This window comes from Anguilla rostrata, chromosome 4 (assembly GCF_018555375.3).
Source record: "Anguilla rostrata isolate EN2019 chromosome 4, ASM1855537v3, whole genome shotgun sequence".
Lineage (NCBI taxonomy): Eukaryota > Metazoa > Chordata > Actinopteri > Anguilliformes > Anguillidae > Anguilla > Anguilla rostrata.
This window is the reverse complement of record NC_057936.1, coordinates 17671954-17689120: the sequence shown is the minus strand read 5'-3', so window position 1 is coordinate 17689120 and position 17167 is coordinate 17671954. Positions and strand designations below refer to the sequence as shown.

At 43.0% G+C, this 17167-nt stretch overlaps 1 protein-coding gene across 4 annotated transcripts in view; it reads right to left on the bottom strand.

Moving 5' to 3' along the window:
• Nucleotides 1-5755: 5755 nt before the first annotated feature.
• The window catches only part of map3k22 (mitogen-activated protein kinase kinase kinase 22), a 42908-nt gene continuing 31496 nt past the window's right edge, over nucleotides 5756-17167 (bottom strand). For all 4 annotated transcript variants that reach the window (XM_064331052.1, XM_064331053.1, XM_064331054.1 and 1 more), the window contains 7 exons: nucleotides 15918-15989; nucleotides 14387-14551; nucleotides 13750-13898; nucleotides 13354-13485; nucleotides 12248-12377; nucleotides 10551-10728; nucleotides 5756-8955 (listed from right to left, as the gene is read on the bottom strand). In XM_064331052.1, the coding sequence (XP_064187122.1) occupies nucleotides 8727-8955; nucleotides 10551-10728; nucleotides 12248-12377; nucleotides 13354-13485; nucleotides 13750-13898; nucleotides 14387-14551; nucleotides 15918-15989 (1055 nt within the window). In that variant the 3' untranslated portion in view covers nucleotides 5756-8726. The remainder of the gene's footprint in view (nucleotides 8956-10550; nucleotides 10729-12247; nucleotides 12378-13353; nucleotides 13486-13749; nucleotides 13899-14386; nucleotides 14552-15917; nucleotides 15990-17167) is intronic.

Genomic DNA, 17167 nt, shown 5'->3' with positions numbered 1-17167 from the left:
ACTAAATTGGGGAGAAAATGGCAAAGAAATTAATAAATAATGTGGCAGCAACCAATCTCTTCCTGGATTCAAAAGGAAAACAGGCCTTGTGTTAGGAGCCGGGCTTGGACTGGACCCAAATGCAGGACTCAGAGACAGTAGTAGATGGAATTCAAAAAGGGGTTTGAGTACAGACAGAGGGCGGTAGGAACCAGGGCAGACTTGGACAGGGACCGTGAGGGTAGGTGCGTAGGTCCGGGATCCGGCTTGGCATGGCGCTGAACAGGCTGTGGTAGGAACCCAGGCAGGCTTGGAGCAGGGGCTGTGAGGTTGTGAGGAGATTCGGGATCCGGCTTGGCGCTGAATGGAATACCTCCGGTGTCTGTGGCGGAGCTGGGCTGGAGACTGGGAGGCCGGCGAAGGACGGGCTGGATCGGGAGGTTGGAGCTGGGGAGGTAACTGGGGAAAACAGGGGAACACGGAATAAGACGCAACGCAGACAACACGTAGGTATGACAGACAGGGGCACACTGAACAAGGTGCATGAACAAACAATCAGTGGCCAAGGGAACAGTGCAAGGTGAGGAAACCGAGGAAGGTGCAGAGAAAACGGGATATAGAAAATAGTGCTAGGCTAGGTTTTAAACGCAATTGCAAGGTGTGCCACTGGGCAACAAATCAACAATCTGGCAAAGACAGAAACAAAAAGTGTGGCTTTATAGTCTGGTGCTAATTGGAATTAATCAGGGAGGGTGTGAGGAATGCGACCTGAACGAGTGTGAAAATGGCTGAGGGCTGGAAGTCATTAGGGAGTGCATGGGGAAAGATCACGCCCACCCTGTGGGGAAAAGCAAAGACATGGTGAGGAACAAAGCACACGGAACAGAAATAACCGGAACACAAGGAAAACCATATGACAACCGAAACACGGGGGCATGACACCTTGTTTCTAAAGTACAATCGTAGCTTTAGTTTTAGCATTTTCTCAAGCATTTCGACGTGAGGTTTAAATGAAAGCTGGCCATCAATTAAAATACCCAGATATTTGTACACTTGGACTTCTTCAGTCTTCTCACCATGCACTGTTACAATGCTTGAAATAGCATCAAGAGTTCAAGAGAGAGAATCTTGAAGAACTAATGATAAAGGAAAAAGTATATGTGAAACAAATTGTAATTATTTAGACAACATAAAATAAACTGAAAAACACAGAATTGTTCTTGTACATATCGTATGCAAAATCAGAAAAACTATATGTTTAATAAACCTTATTCAATTGTCTCCTCATGAATATGAAAATAAGATTTATTGTGGATTTATTTGAATTATAGCCGCAATAAGAGCATTTAAATGTAGGGGGCAGTCTCTGCTCACATGTTTTAGATGAGGAACAGGTTAGCAGACATTCCTACGCATGACTTTTTTTTCCTTTTTTCAAAATCAGTGCTTTTGAGGAAAAGCTGAAAACATCAACAGGAAGCTAGCCAGGGACATGCACAAATATCCAGAAAGGAAATCAGGTGGAAGGAAGTCTGCTCTTAAGTGACTCCTAAGTGGAGGAGATGCTGTCTGACTGAATCACTGGTTTCAACATCCTATGAAATGGAGGTTCAGAGTATGAACGAAAAGGCTAAGACAAATGATGATTCAAGTCTCACCTCCCAAAGCAAATATACTTTTTCCATACTTAAGAGCAACACATTTTAAGTAGTCCCTCCACAGCAGCTTGAATATGACCCTGGAACAGAAAGTTTTCAATGTATGACTCTCGAGTACCTAGCAGTCACTATATCAGATATACTGATCATTATCTATGTGTTGCTAAAATTTAAACAAAACTGAGTATTGGTTTATTTAAGCACTTCAGAGACTTAAATAAAAATGGTGTGTGGAAATTTGTTTAACTTCATTTAATTTTCACAACCACATTTTTTTGGTGAGCAGTGCATTTATTATTGGTGAGGTTTTATGAACCTACACCTTTAAAAGGAATTGTTTGCTGCTATGCAGTAACATTCACAAGTTCTGATGTGCACTCAACTTGCTGAGTGGATGAAAGAAGAACTCTGAATTCCCATTTAATACTAATAAGGGGAGAGAAAATGATTGATGGGGACTGAATGTGTCCAGAAAAAGAGGGTTATTAATACGGACACCTTGAAAGTTCAGAGAAAGTATAAGTTTGAAATTGAGTGAATGTGTCTCAAATAAATTTGTAAAAAGTAACAAACGATGTCTCAACAGTCAAATTAATTCAGTTCCCTGTATGTCACTTTTGGGAGAGCCAGCTATAGCTATCACAAGCCATATAGTAATTTGACTCAAACCTATGGATGCATTTTACCCTGGGTGGAGTTATACTTTGTGTTTGATCTCTTTGTCCCTTAAATTACAGTCTAAATTAAAGCCAAAGAACATTTTATTGCAAAATACCAATATCACATTGTTGAAAAAGCAAGCCATTTCAATACGAGAAAGCAAGTCATTTGTATACTCCAGATATTATAAATGAAATGCATTTATAATATCCCAACCAATGCAGCAAACTGTATTAAGCACATCCACAGTTTGGATATGCACGAGCCTTTGCTGCATACTGTTTTCCTTAGTTGTCCTCAAAGCTATGTTGTACTCCAGCAGTCAAAGCATAGCTAAGGGACTGTTCTCTAACCTGGAGATGTGGTTGTATGGAAGGTACTCTCTGTGGTCAAATGTGAACCCCCAGCAAGTGTGATCCTTAGCCTTTCACTGGGAGAAAATATCCTTCACCCCGTTCTTGACATCACCATCATCCTGCGTCACAGACCAATATTTTTTTATAGTTTTTTTGGAGTGGATGCTACATAGCTGCGTCCGGTTTCTCACTTCCTTATGAAAGGCCACTGTGCTGCCTGAGCCCAGCTGCCTGATAAGGTCACCCGCCACTTCCTCTGGCTTCCCTTGCCATGCCACTGCACTTCTGTAGAAAAACGCACTTGCACGCATTGCTGGATTTGCTCATGCTCGTTTGCCTACCACTTCCGGAAGTGGATGGCTCCACTTCGGAACCAGCTGTCTGCTTCCCACAGCCTGCTGTCTGCTTCCCTTACCAGAGAACCTGGTGAAAAGGGCATGACTTTGTCACCTCACACTTGAGCCGTGTTTCCACCGAAATTACCCGGAACTTTCAGTCCCAGGAACTACTTTACCAGGAACTAAAATGTTCCTTCAACAATAAATGGTTGTCTGCGTTTCTACCGGGGTCTAAAGTACCGCGAAGAGTAGGCAAATTAGCCCACTGACGTTGTCGTCGGTCCATCTGTCATATGATTTCTTCTGTAACCCCATACTACCACTGAAGTAGCCTACATTATTTTCTAATAACCGGGACAGCCCGGAGGGGTTTATTCCACTTATACAACGGGTTACCAACAATGACTATATATGGTTACTTTTGTATTTATTGATTTTCATATATCCTCTCAAACACATTCATTAACAGCAGAAAACATGCACACGTTGTAAACAATTAGCTGTTTTATTACTTTCTCGTCGTCAATTCCATATAGGCTAATCGCAAAATGACAAGAATAGAACGAAAACTCGGACTTGCGTGAAAATGTAAATTAGTAGTGGTACAGCCACCGTTTGCTTTCCTTCGAAGTTACTGCTAGCCGAGCAGCGAAGTGTGCCCTCCAGATGCGAACCATGCACCATAAATGAGTCCATAGTCTTCCTAGTCTTTTCGTGGAATTGAAAAATGGCAGTAAAATTGAGTGAAATTACGGCAGTCTGAAAAAGCTAAAGGGAAGATTACTAGAATTAACCTGTTATTTTACCCGGATAAAAAGTGCGGAAGGTGATTTCCAGTTTGCATGTACTGTATCACCAATGTTAATTTTGCAGAACTACCGCATACCTCACATAACTGTATCAAACGTTTTGAGTCAATTACAACGGGCTAACAAAGAAAATCCGGAAGAAAATATTCAGCAACCGAATTAATCCGTTTGAATGTTTTGGTAGCCTACGTAATATGCTGTCCCAGCACGAATGCTTAGCATTTTATAAAACGAATACTAAAGCAAGAAAAGAACAGAAGAGCACACGTTATAATTCCAAGACGTTGATAGGCTATAACCAAAAGTAGGCTACTTATGCCGCATAACATACAAGTTTGATTTGAAGTTATTATGAAAATAAATTGGTTTGCCGCTGCATATTTTCAAACATAGCGGGTAATGGCGGAAAATAAATACAACACAAACGCTACGAGTACTCGACCAATCAGAAATGTTCAGCGCTGCAAGCTCCACCCAAAAGGTTCCTGTACTTTCGGAAAGTACTACCCCCCGAGCAGGAACGTTTTGGGGGGTAAAACAAAGCCCCCAGAACTAAATTTAGACCCTAGTTCCTGCGGTGGAAACGCACTGAGTTCCTCAAAAGGTTCCTAGTTCCGGGGTATAGTTCCTGTGGTGGAAACGCGGCTTTGGTTGAACAGATCTGCTCATGTCCAACTCCTGTGCTATTGCTGTGCCATTCATGCAGCACTGAGATGTTATGGACTGTGCCATTACCCCCTGTAGTTAGTAATTGAGGACCTCATGTCAAATTTAAGATTTTTTACTCCTTGATAATTATCAGGCGAGGGTAATATATGGTTTATACTTGATACAGCAGTTACATTTTATGCTTGACGTTTTTAGGATATTGTGCACATCATGATATGCTCAGGTCAGGCACCTCTAAATCTGGTAGCTTTACTGTTAATGTGTGACTGACATTTTTATATTCCCACAATAAACTAATATGACCACATATGTGTCACTTGACTCATTTGTAATTGTGTATTCCTGTTGTCAAATTGTTTGGTGACTGTTTTCAAACGTTTCAGGGTTACAATATGGAAGAACTTGGGAGATGGTTACTGGGGGTATAATCTTTTCCTGCCCTTTATATTTTCCATGTTTTGTCCTGTGCAGGTGCTACTGAGCACATTTATGTTTGAAAATCAACATGACGAGAGATAATGCTACTAGCTAGCTAGCTAACGGACCCATATCTTCATCTCTGTTAGCTTGTTTTAACTTCTCATGAGGTTGTAACAACTGACTGGCATTTGTCAAGCGTCTCTGAGGAGCAAAACATATGTGAGGTTAGAAAATTTGACAAGGAAGCTATTTTCAAATTTACACATGTCATACTTTGCTATGACAGCAAAATATTGCAAAGTAGAACAAACTATGACCACACCAGTAGCAGCAAGAGAAGTGGCGCAAGAGTAAAAGGAGGAAGCAGTGAAAGGTAGCACCCTTAGAGCAATGGAGAGAGTGGTCCTTGGAGGAAAAAATGACCAGAGTAACTGCAGATAATGTGAATGGCAATGGCTGGCTGAGCGAAAATATGAGGAGAAAGAGAGATGTTTAACAACTGCATTAAACACAGATGGGTGGGACGGTATGGTATAGACTCAAGAGGAAGACAGCATGGCGGTATTACAGGTTCTATTAGGTATTACAGGTTCCTCAGGTGGTAAACTAGCATGTGAAATGCTATCATCACCCTTTGTCATTTTAAATAAAATAGCCACAAGACTTTGAATGCACACATGCTCCTAATTTTAAGCATGTGCTGTATTGTTCTGGTTACACAATAATATACAGCAACAAGCTGAAATGTGCACGGTAAGAACAGGTGATCAAGTAGTACGTAAACTTGGTTTACAAGACAGCAGCATTAAGTTTTGTAAGATATGTTTATCCATTATTATCTCCAGGCACAAGAGAAAGACTGATACTCTGGTCTTAAAAAACATTTAATTTATGCTCTTACATGTACAAGAATCAATTACAGGATACATGTTGGTAGGCTTTGTCATAAAGGCCAATGAACACCATTCTAAGCCTCAGTCGAAGCCTATTACATAGTCATTTCAAAACGCAGTTTTTTCAGTTAAGATGACCCAGTTCAGATCACACTATATTTGTATATAAAATGTCTAATTCTCAAAAGTGCAGTATAATATGTATTTTTTATACAATCGTTTTCATGAAAAGTACTTTGGCTAAGCAAAAATACCACTACACTGTACAGATCCAAGCTCCGTATTTACAGAACGGAATGGAGGCTCCAACAATAAATGCTTTTCAACAGTGAACTAATTCTTATGAACTAATTCAGCGAACCGATTCTTCCCTGAAAAGCGTAATTGGAGAAGGCACTGATTGCGTATTACAACACAGACTTTTTCATCATTCAAAACATTTTGTGGAAAGTCTACATAGAACGTAGTGGCTCCTCTTAACAGCTCAAAAACAACACTGATTTATTCAGCTTCAATGCTTTAAAAGCCCTGATGGTGTCACCTATTTGTTCATCAAACTCTTGAAAAGTAACTGTTGAACAGTGTTTGGTTGCAAAATGGCACTTGCCCGCAATGCCATTAATAGCATTATCCACTACAAGAAGTCAAGTGCATATGAAAGATTTACTTATGAGACCACAATGTCAGAGTCTTAAAACACAGCATGGCACAGTGGACATCTTAGAGGCTCAATTCTGAAACCTCGGTAACACCTCAGGGATGAGATCAGCACGGGAAAACAGACACATTTTACAAATATGCTGATGGACGGTGAAGACTGCAGTTAGAGGGTATTGGGACACAATTACATTCGAGCACTAGCTTTGTGCATCCCATCAGCATCTCTGAAACACTGTGTTTCCTAACTACTTGACTCCCTCTTAATGTGTGAATGCGCTCATTAGCGTACCTTCAGTGTTGATGGAAAAGGACGAATACATTCGCTTTAAATTTCTGATTATTTTGACTATCCAAGTGGAGCATTGGCTGTATTAGCTGCATCAGAAGCCCATAGCTGCATTTCCCACTGATCCACCTCACTTGTAATTCTGCTGTACCAGATTCAAGCTGGAGGCATTCCACAGCAAACTGACCCAGGGTGATGAGAGTGTTGGCCAACTCCAGATATTACAGTGAGTTGGCGTCAAGGTAGTCAAGGAAAAGCACAAATGTTTATTCTACATAACACACCACAGCCAGACATTATCTACATAAGTACTTGTAGCAAGATGGCAGTCTTTGTTATGATCTGCTTTCTATAGTTGCCAAGGGACAGTCCATATTTTCCCTCACAAGCTGCATGTAGAATTTGAACATAACTGCATCATTTGCCATGCTATTTTACGGGATCTCACCAAAGAGTAGTAGCAAAAAGCATAACCATCAGGATACCATCCTCCATTATAAGATAATGAGCAAACATCACTCTTGTATTCACAAATAAATATGATATTATGTGGATCTATGCAGTATGAAAAAATATGTTTTAAAGATTTTCCGAGGTCAGTAGCACTGCAGTACCATATTCAGTTGTATTAGAATGGTACAAACAGCTAAGGTGTATCTGTAGAAACACAGCTTTGGGCTAAAACAGTTTGGCAGATCAGGATAGCTTTGTACAACTAGACAACATACTTGTTAAGCACATTAAGCACAGAAAGGTGGTTCTGTCCAGCTTCCATGTTTCTTTTATAATTTAGGAGAAACCAAAGAACAGCATTGCCGTGTACTGTAATGAGCATCATCACTCACAAGGTAAAACCTACTGACTTCCATACCCTTAAAATAGGATTTATTTACAATCTTTGGTCTATTCATATCTATGAAACTGGAGAGTACACACTTTGATCTGACTGAACAAGACTTAAACCTAATTCACACACATCTACTGATTCCCAGTGGAGTATTGCTTCTTTAAATGTATACACCATCCAACCTATTAAAACAATGAAAGAGGTTTGCCTTTTCTTTCTGTAAACACAACAAACCAATTTGGAATTTTACATTATAAAATTATAAAAATGTTTTTTTAATTATCAAAAAATAATACTCTAATTTTTACATTTTTAATCCAAGCTATTTACTTTCCATGATCATGACAAAAAAGTGCAAGATAATTGTCTGCATGTTAGGGGTGGGATAATTAAATGTTTATACGATAAGCATATGTTTATATAAGCCTTTCCAACTTGGGGGGAGTGTTCTGAATAATGCAGTCACAGGAAGAATACACAGACTCGTTCCCTGAAGACAGGCCAAGCAAAGTTGGACTCTGGATTTCAAAAATGCTCCATCATTAATAATTAATAATCAATGGCATTTCTCTGAAGCAAACAATCTATTAATTCAGCCTAATATGGCATTTATTTTGTGAGTCAAGGTGGCGGTGACTGAGAATAAAAAAGTGTTTTTGGGTAGGTGTTTACAGATCTAACAAGCGCTGCAAAAAATGCTGAATCTGTGTTTAATGTCTATTCATACTGGGTGAATTTTACAGATCATTTGAGAACAGCATTTCTAATTCATGTGAGACGAGACCCACTTCTCCGGATGGCTCCTAGAACAACGCAGGGCTGGAGTCCTGGCCCTCCTGTTTTTTTTCACAGAATAACAGTTGGCAGTCATTTTTTTTTTGTTTGTTTGTTTTTTTGAGTGGAAACACAAATGTCCCAGTCAGGGTTCACTGTTTCAGCCAGGTAGGACTGTTGACAGTTGCACCACCGAAGCACTGCCCCGTGTGTGACCGCGTTGCGGTTTAGGGCGGGGCTCTCGTCGGTGAGAACCGTTGAGAACCGTTGTCGAAGGTGGCGGGGTCAGGTGACTCTGGAAGGCAGAGTGGTGACTGTCATTTGGGAGGTGAGCAGTGCTGAGGGGAGGGGTAACACGACGGTGGGGGAAGGGGAGACTAGAAGCCCCCCTGGACAAAGGGGTGGCTGAGCAGCCCCTCGGCGGTGGGCCGCCGTTTCTCCTCCACGAACACCTGCCGCAGGAAGTCCCGGCACGAGTCAGACACGCCCTCCGGCAGCGCCGGCTTGGTGGGCTGCGTGGCGATCTTGAAGATGGCAGCCATGGCCTCGAACTCCGCCCACGGAGGCTTCTGCATCAGCATCTCCACTACCGTGCAGGCCACGCTCCTGAGACGACACAAACACCATCCGGTCAGCACAAATCACCAAGCACATCTGGTGAAGCTGTCACAGAAGGACAGCCTGACATGCAAAGCAAACTCTTCCTAAATTAGTAAGAATGAAGCAATAGAAGGGTCCACAACAATGTTGTGCCTCAACAGTAGTAAAATGTAGTTCCCACAACAAAATCTAATTTTCAGTGCTAAGCTTCAACCATATGTTCTTCAAAGGGAAATATTCCTGTAAATGGAGTAAGGAAAAAAAAGTTGGACTTTTCCTCAGTACCTCTGATGAAAGTAGGGCAGTACTTTCTGGGCTTCCCCTACATGTCTGTTTCCTACACAGTGCATCACCAGAGGGACCTTGGTCAGGCAGAATGTGAACCGAATATGCTTCTGATATAAAATGGTTAGAAATATTGTTAAATAAGTTTGCACCTGCGAGTTTAACATAACTTATCGAAGATTGAATTCACATATTGATTAGAATGAAAAATATTTTTTCCTATTATGAAGAAATCATGCAAATAATGTCCACAACATATTGTCAGCATATAATATACTTATGGTACTGTACTAGTTTAGGCAAATCTGGAACTTACTGTGTCTGCATTGACAGAGATAAGAATAAAGTTATTAGAGAAAAGCAGGCTTTTCGTAGTACCCAAATTAGTCTACATTTTGCTAGGGATGGGTTGCACTGATAAGAGGTTTTAGTGAGCCAAAGTGCTTATGCCCCACATTGATAAAACTTTCTCAGAGAAAGTTATTATAGCGTATAACAGATTTAATGAATGCAGCTCTATAATTGACTGTTCTGGTTATATATCCTTTGCACTATGGGATGAAATTGTTTACGCCTTTCGACAAAGACTTGAGTGACATTTAGCTACTCTCTCAAACACTGTTGTTATTATACCTGTCATTCGAAGGATATTTTTCCCACATGTTTTCTGTAATATGTTGTTTGTTATATCCTTATCGTAGTATGAATAAAAAATTTATTTTTCTGAAACTACCCATAATGTACAAAAAAAGCCATGTGTTGCTGTCCAGGAAAACAAGACTGTGGGAAAAATGAAATAATGGACCAATGTCTTTCTTGTGTAAATCTGAATACCATATTGATGTCACCACGACAATGTAACTTTCTGCAGAGAAAGTAAAAGTAGAACAGCCATTAAAATCTTCTTTAAACCAGGCACATTATAGCTATAACAGTTTCACGATATATCTACTAATTATTTTAACATACATATTATAGGTTGATGAGGCGAAGATGAAAATAGGATTTCTGAGTAACCTGCCCATTAAGATGAATACCTAATTAGAAACCAGAAATAAGTATTTTAAAAGAACCAAATGTAAAGCAATTAGCTAGGCATATGAAGCCCAGAAATGCAACTGCCCTTCCTAGCCATACACTCTTGGTATTTTCAATCCCTCATTCCCTTAGAACTCCATATAGGCACACTCCAGTTCAGCATCTGCTCTCAAATTTGACTGTTCATACATGACTTGTTTATGGATAAATTTCCTGAACTTAATGCTTGACATTTTTAGAGCAAAGTAGAGGATGGGAGTGGAAGTAAATTTCCTCACCAGACATCAGCTTTCCGTCCGTATCCCTCGCCACTGATCACTTCTGGGCTCATCCAGTAGGGGGTGCCAGTGACCGACTTGATCCCAGTTCCAGACATGCAGATGGTCTGGATGCGCTTGCTGGCACCAAAATCTCCCAGCTTGACATTCCCAGAGGAATCTCTTAGGATATTAGCACCTGAAAGGCAAGGAATTATAGGAGTTAAGCTAACTAGCTCAGAACCTGGGAGAAAATAAGGCTTTTTTTTGTAGTCGCAACGCTTTTTGGAAACGAAACAGTACAAGCATTCTTTCAAGATACACCACAGGCATTAACGTTTCATCGCTTAAAATGTTTTTTTTCCATAAATGTAAATGTCGGAGGTTGATCAAGGGCCTGCTGAAGCTGCTTGGTTCTGTACCAAGTCACAGAGTGGACTGAGGAATAATCTGTCCCCACGCCCCCGCCCACATGTTTTTCCATTGGAGCCACACCGAAGTGGCTGCCTGCCTCTCAGCCTTGCGGTTATTTGAACAGTGACTAATTCACCCCAGACTCTAACCCTGCCTCCACAGCCAGGGAACAAACGCCTCGTTGCAATGTTTCCCCCCGCCACGCCTGACGTTCCTGCTGTTTGCTTAAGTTGTGTCGTTTGTTATCGTAACGGACGCCTGCCTCTCCGGTGGCTTTTCAGGTGGGCTTTGCCGAGACAGGAAGTGGATCCCCGGATTAGAGTAGCCATATTTACTCTGCTTTGCTCGTGAGCGGGTTCAATCCTCTAAACTTATTCCCAGGCTGGCTTTTGGCAGGGACATGCTGTGACATTAACATGAGCCAAACCAAGTCCCTGTAATTCAGTGCCCTTAAGACTTTGACAGAAATATTTACAGATATTTTCTCACAGCAGTATAGTGTTTTAGAAAACTTGAAGCAGGGAAAATGATATACATCTCATAAAAAAGCTAAACACGAGATGAAACTATAAAAATCATAATCAATCAATAAATCAGCAATTCCATTTACTATCAATTGTAGTTCAGAGATCACAAGGTAATATTTTCCACAGGGAAATATAAACATTCACATCCTGGCGTTAAGCAGACGCTCTTATCCAGAGCAGCATACAAAAGTGCATAGCCTATATAAAGGTTTAGGCAGATATCAGACCACACCGATCATCAGTGACATAACTGATAGCAGCACTCAGTCAAGATAAGTGGTTGTAGCTGCAAGCGGGAGACTGAAGATGCTCTACTTTAAATAGCGAACGTATAGTGTTACATGTGAGACAGAGTATACTGATACAGTATACATAATACACACATACAAAAAATGAAGATATGAAGGTATGTAGTAACATGGGGAAAAAAAATTAAAACCCATCTCATACTATGTAAGATTATATAAAAAATTATATATTTTCATTATATTTACGTTTATGATTATGTAAAAATATTAAATAAATACAAATATGAAAATAACAAGTTTTACATTGATCCAGTACAAAATGTTTCTGTATGTATTGATCTTAAAGTGTCATTTATTTTTATTTTTTCATTTTGTTTAAAAAAAAAAAAATTTGCTAGCTATAACATGGTCTTTGAATCCCTACATTAAGTTATAGATTGAAATCAACTGTAAGACCTGCCAAGAAGTGCATGGGAAGGACAGATTTTTGGTTGTAATAATTCAGGTTCATGGGGGAACTACACGGTACCTTTGATGTCTCTGTGCACGATCATGTTGCTGTGGAGATAGAACACGCCCTGTAAAATCTGTCGGGTGTATCTCCGGGTCACCTTCTCTGTAAGAGCTCCGTAGGCCTTCAGCTGGTCTTTTATAGAGCCCTAAGCAAGGGGAACAAAAGTCAAACAAACAAACTCAGGACTGCATTATTAAAACTACAACTGATAATCTCTCACCTGCAACTAAAGATGAATGGGGTAGTACTGAATAAGAAAGAGATGCATATCAGATTATAGTTTACAGTAGCATATTACTTCCTATTTAGACCAATAGTCATTTATGCTAATTGTAGGCTTTCCTTATTGGTCTCATCAGAGGATCTTGAAAAAGTCCTGTGTGCTATGCCAACATTTCATAGACTTTCATTCCTATGCTGATCTCTGTTATTTCCTCCTGTTTCCAGTCTTTACTTACTGATGTGGGGGGAAAAAAAAAAACCTTTCAGAAATGGCCAAAGCCAGTAACACCTTCCACATAAACTGTGCATGTGAACCAAAAGCTCTCCGCCCAAGCCGTTTTTTCCACCCATGCCCCTCCCCCCTCCATCCCTTTTTCTGGGAAAGACATGCCAGCTTCCTTTTATTTCCCACATCTGAAGCCTCCTCAGCTGGAACGCGGCCTCGGAGCTGGGAATCTTATCAGCGCAGCGCAGTGGAGCGAGGCCCGGTCTGAGGAGGTGAACCTTCAGTGGAAGAAAGACTTGGCAGGGTCTCCGCACAGCCACTGCGTGTTGCCAGCAACTTCCTTGCAGCATAAACATTCCCCATTCCCAAACAATGTATGACCGAGACAGTCAATACTAACCACAAATGGGTCTAAAAACCATTTTAACTGGCCCTTTTGTGGAAAGAAAATGGTTTCACGCACTTTGAATTCAGTCTTCAGTTCAGATGTGAACTTCACCAGCATTCCGGCATGACATCACGGCATAACTTCAGCTTGAAGTCAGGACTTTTGATAGACTGAGCCTCATACTTCTGGCTTTCAAATTCTGGACCGTTTCGGGGGGTCTTTAGAGCTTGACCCGATTTCCCACTAAGCTTCTGTGGAATGGCTCTCGGTTAATTGAACACCCACCCCTGCCATGAACTCCACGAAGATGGAGAGCTTCTTGAGCTCGGGGTCCCGCAGGCAGCCGTAGTACTGCACGATGCGCTCGTGCCGCAAGTTCTTCAGCAGCTGAATCTCACACTCCAGAGCGTTCACTTCCTGCACAGCGAGAGCAAACAGCACTGTCACAGCACGCTACATTACGCACTTTATTTGCTTAGCAGGTCCTTATACTGAGTGATTTACGTGACTTATGTTTCACATGTTATACATTAATATGGCTGAATTAATGTATAACAACCTCGCATGAGTTTAACCCACACCCCCACAGCCCCCCCCACCCCCCACCCCCCTCCAGTCCATGAGAACATGATAACCAAGCAGATCATCGATGTCTCTGAGCTGCTATGGCCGCATGCTCACCTTGCTGGTATCCTTACATTCCGGGTCAAAAGGCACCTGTTTGGCGGCCAATTCCCGGCCAGTGTCAGCGTCATAGCAGAGGTAGACCTCCCCGAATGCACCCCGGCCTAAGAGTTTTCCCAGCCTCCAGTTCACTGGTGCCTGAGGGGCTGTACAACAGACACATGGCAATGTAACAAGACTCACAGATTCTCCTTTCAGGATTGTTTTGATTGACTCTGACAGGGTTTATTGTACACTAGCTTAGTTGAGTCATAAAGACTGTCTTATCAAAACAGACTGTTCATGTTCAATCCAGTGGAAGTGATGTGCTCTGGACATGCAGCAATTGCTTTTCTCTGGCAAAAAGCAGTAAGAAGAAGCTGCCAGATTGCTGTGCATCATTGCTAACAGCATTAGCATGTCTTTAGAGCGAATATACTTTTTCAAGCTGCATTAAAAACTCTCATAAAAAACTATTTAGAAAACCATCAGTCTTTCATGATTAACAATTCCACTGTCTATTGCAGTTCACTCACATGTACTTTTCAGTGCATTAACCTTCAGATAAATGAATTATACAATATAATTTGCTAAACTGAATACTGCTCGAGTTAGCCGGTCCTGTGCAGTGTGCCTGCAACGGCGGTGTCCTCACACTTAGGGGAGTTGAGTTTGGCGCTCTTGTTAGGCGTCCAGCCCAGGGTACACAGCTCGCCGTACTGTAGGGTGCTGTCCCCATTGTAGCTGCGCGTACGGCTGGAGGGCACCAGCTGGAACAGGTTCTCCTGCGGCATGAAGCTACGAGGGAACGTCCTGCGACCTGAGAGGAACCACACACGCAGGCACGCAAAGACACACGCGCAGGCACGCAAAGACACACGCGCAGGCACGCAAAGACACACGCGCAGGCACGCAAAGACACACGCAGGCATGCGAAGACACACACGCAGGCACGCAAAGACACACGCAGGCATGCGAAGACACACACGCAGGCACGCAAAGACACACGCAGGCACGCGAAGACACACGCAGGCACGCAAAGACACACGCAGGCATGCAAAGACACACGCAGGCACGCAAAGACACACGCGCAGGCACGCAAAGACACACGCAGGCATGCGAAGACACACGTGCAGGCACGCAAAGACACACGCAGGCACGCAAAGACACACGCAGGCACGCAAAGACACATGCAGGCACGCAAAGACACACGCAGGCATGCGAAGACACGTGCAGGCACGCAAAGACACACGCGCAGGCACGCAAAGACACACGCAGGCATGCGAAGACACACGTGCAGGCACGCAAAGACACACGCAGGCACGCAAAGACACACGTGCAGGCACGCAAAGACACGCGCAGGCACGCAAAGACACATGCAGGCATGCGAAGACACACGTGCAGGCACGCAAAGACACACGCAGGCACGCAAAGACACACGCAGGCACGCAAAGACACATGCAGGCACGCAAAGACACACGCAGGCATGCGAAGACACGTGCAGGCACGCAAAGACACACGCAGGCACGCAAAGACACACGTGCAGGCACGTGAGAGACAGATATACAGTCGCAGATGCACAGGAAAACACACAAAAATTGCATGCATATGCACACACACACAACGGCACAGACATGCAAAGGGACATAAGCATACGTACACAGACAGACATGCAAGAAAGATTGAAAGTTGCATAAATGCACACACACATGCACACATTCACACGCACACGCATACACACACACAGATACACACATACAGTGTGAGCCAAAGCTGATGGCCAGCAGGGCCAGAGTTTTCCACTACATTCTGCTTCACTTCCCCTCTAAGCCTTCCCCTCAGGCAGGAAACAGAACAGAGTGCTTTTATACAAGTCAGCGTGCTACACTAGGGAGACGCAAATCAATGTTATCCAAGGTTAGGCTCTAAGTAAGGAACCAGGAACAGCTGCCACTGAAAGTAAGCCAGCTGCATCTAGCCTGAATTTCCTTTCTCAGACACTCTGTTCTGCCCATAAAGCTAAACTCTTTAAACACTCTTTCCTTTCATGTAAATGTAACTAATCGTGACCATCTTTGTAAGGCTCAAAATCAGCCTGATCTGATCAATCATCAGATTGAAAAGTAGCCAGTATCTGTAGCAGCTATGCTGTGATAGGTGGATATTGCACATGACACGCTGCTCACCATCATTGTAGTCCTTGCTGCGGCTGGACAAGTGAAACTGTCTGGGGAAGGTGCCGCCTTTACTGTGTCGACCTGCAGGGGGAGCAAAGGACCACGGCATGACGACACATCCAAAGCGTCATGTGACATTTCCTCGTTCGCCATTCACACACCATCTTGTAACCTCAGAAACACACAGCCGCAGCCGTATTACCTCACGAATGCGCATTAACGCATATGCACACAAGAAAATGTCTGTCTGCATCACTCAGTGTCTCAGAATTTTCGTGCGTAAATGTGACCGAGTATGACAGTGTCCGCATGTATTGAATTGCATCGCATTACATTAATGTGGCAAACGTTCTTATCCGGAGCGACAATCTAAGAGAATGTGGAATAGCTGGCAAACGGCTAATGTTTAGCGCTGATGGCAGAGTCACCTGTGGAATAGCTGGCAAACGGCTAATGTTTAGCGCTGATGGCAGAGTCACCATGGCAAACGTACAGCATTCTTTCGGCTCCGCGGTAAGGCCGGACCGGCATACCTGACACGCAAAAGAGCGGGGTGGGACACTAGCCGCGCGTCAGCGGGGCCATCTGCGCAGCGGTAAGCGAACGCGGGCGGGCGAGGGGTACGGGCCGCAGCAGGCCGTATGATGTGAGCAGCACTGCGCGCGGAGGCTCGGAGGCCATGAGCAATTGAAAGCAGCTGTTACGCCAGATGACTGACCGCCTCCTTCGCCCTGTGTTTGTAGCCGTCTCCCAGGGAGACGGAGTTATTTGCTTTATTTTGCAGAGCGGGGACGAGGGTTTTAAAAAAATCGCAGAGACCATGTAACCGAAACCGGGCTTGAATCGGCACTCTGGGCTTAGGTCACTGAAGGGCGATTGTGAAATAACTGAGTGAATGTCTGTGTGGCTGAGTGCGTACGTGCATACACACGTGTGCCTGCGCATGAAAGCATATGCGCATGCGCAAATGCCTGTCCTCATTACTCAGTGTCTGAGCATGTGTAAATGCGACAGCAGTATGAAGGTGTCGACGTGTACTAAATTACATTATTTTCATGTAGTGAACTGTCTTATCCAGAACAATAATTAGAGGGAATGATTTCACGTGAGTTATATGTGCACTAGTGATACAGACTGGGCTAAAATCACTCTCAGACCAGAGTGCATTTATGTGTGACTGAGTCTGAATGAGTGTGTGCTTGTGCGTGTGTGTGAATGCGCTTCTCATTCGGACTGCATCGCCTATAGAGGCAGCAGTC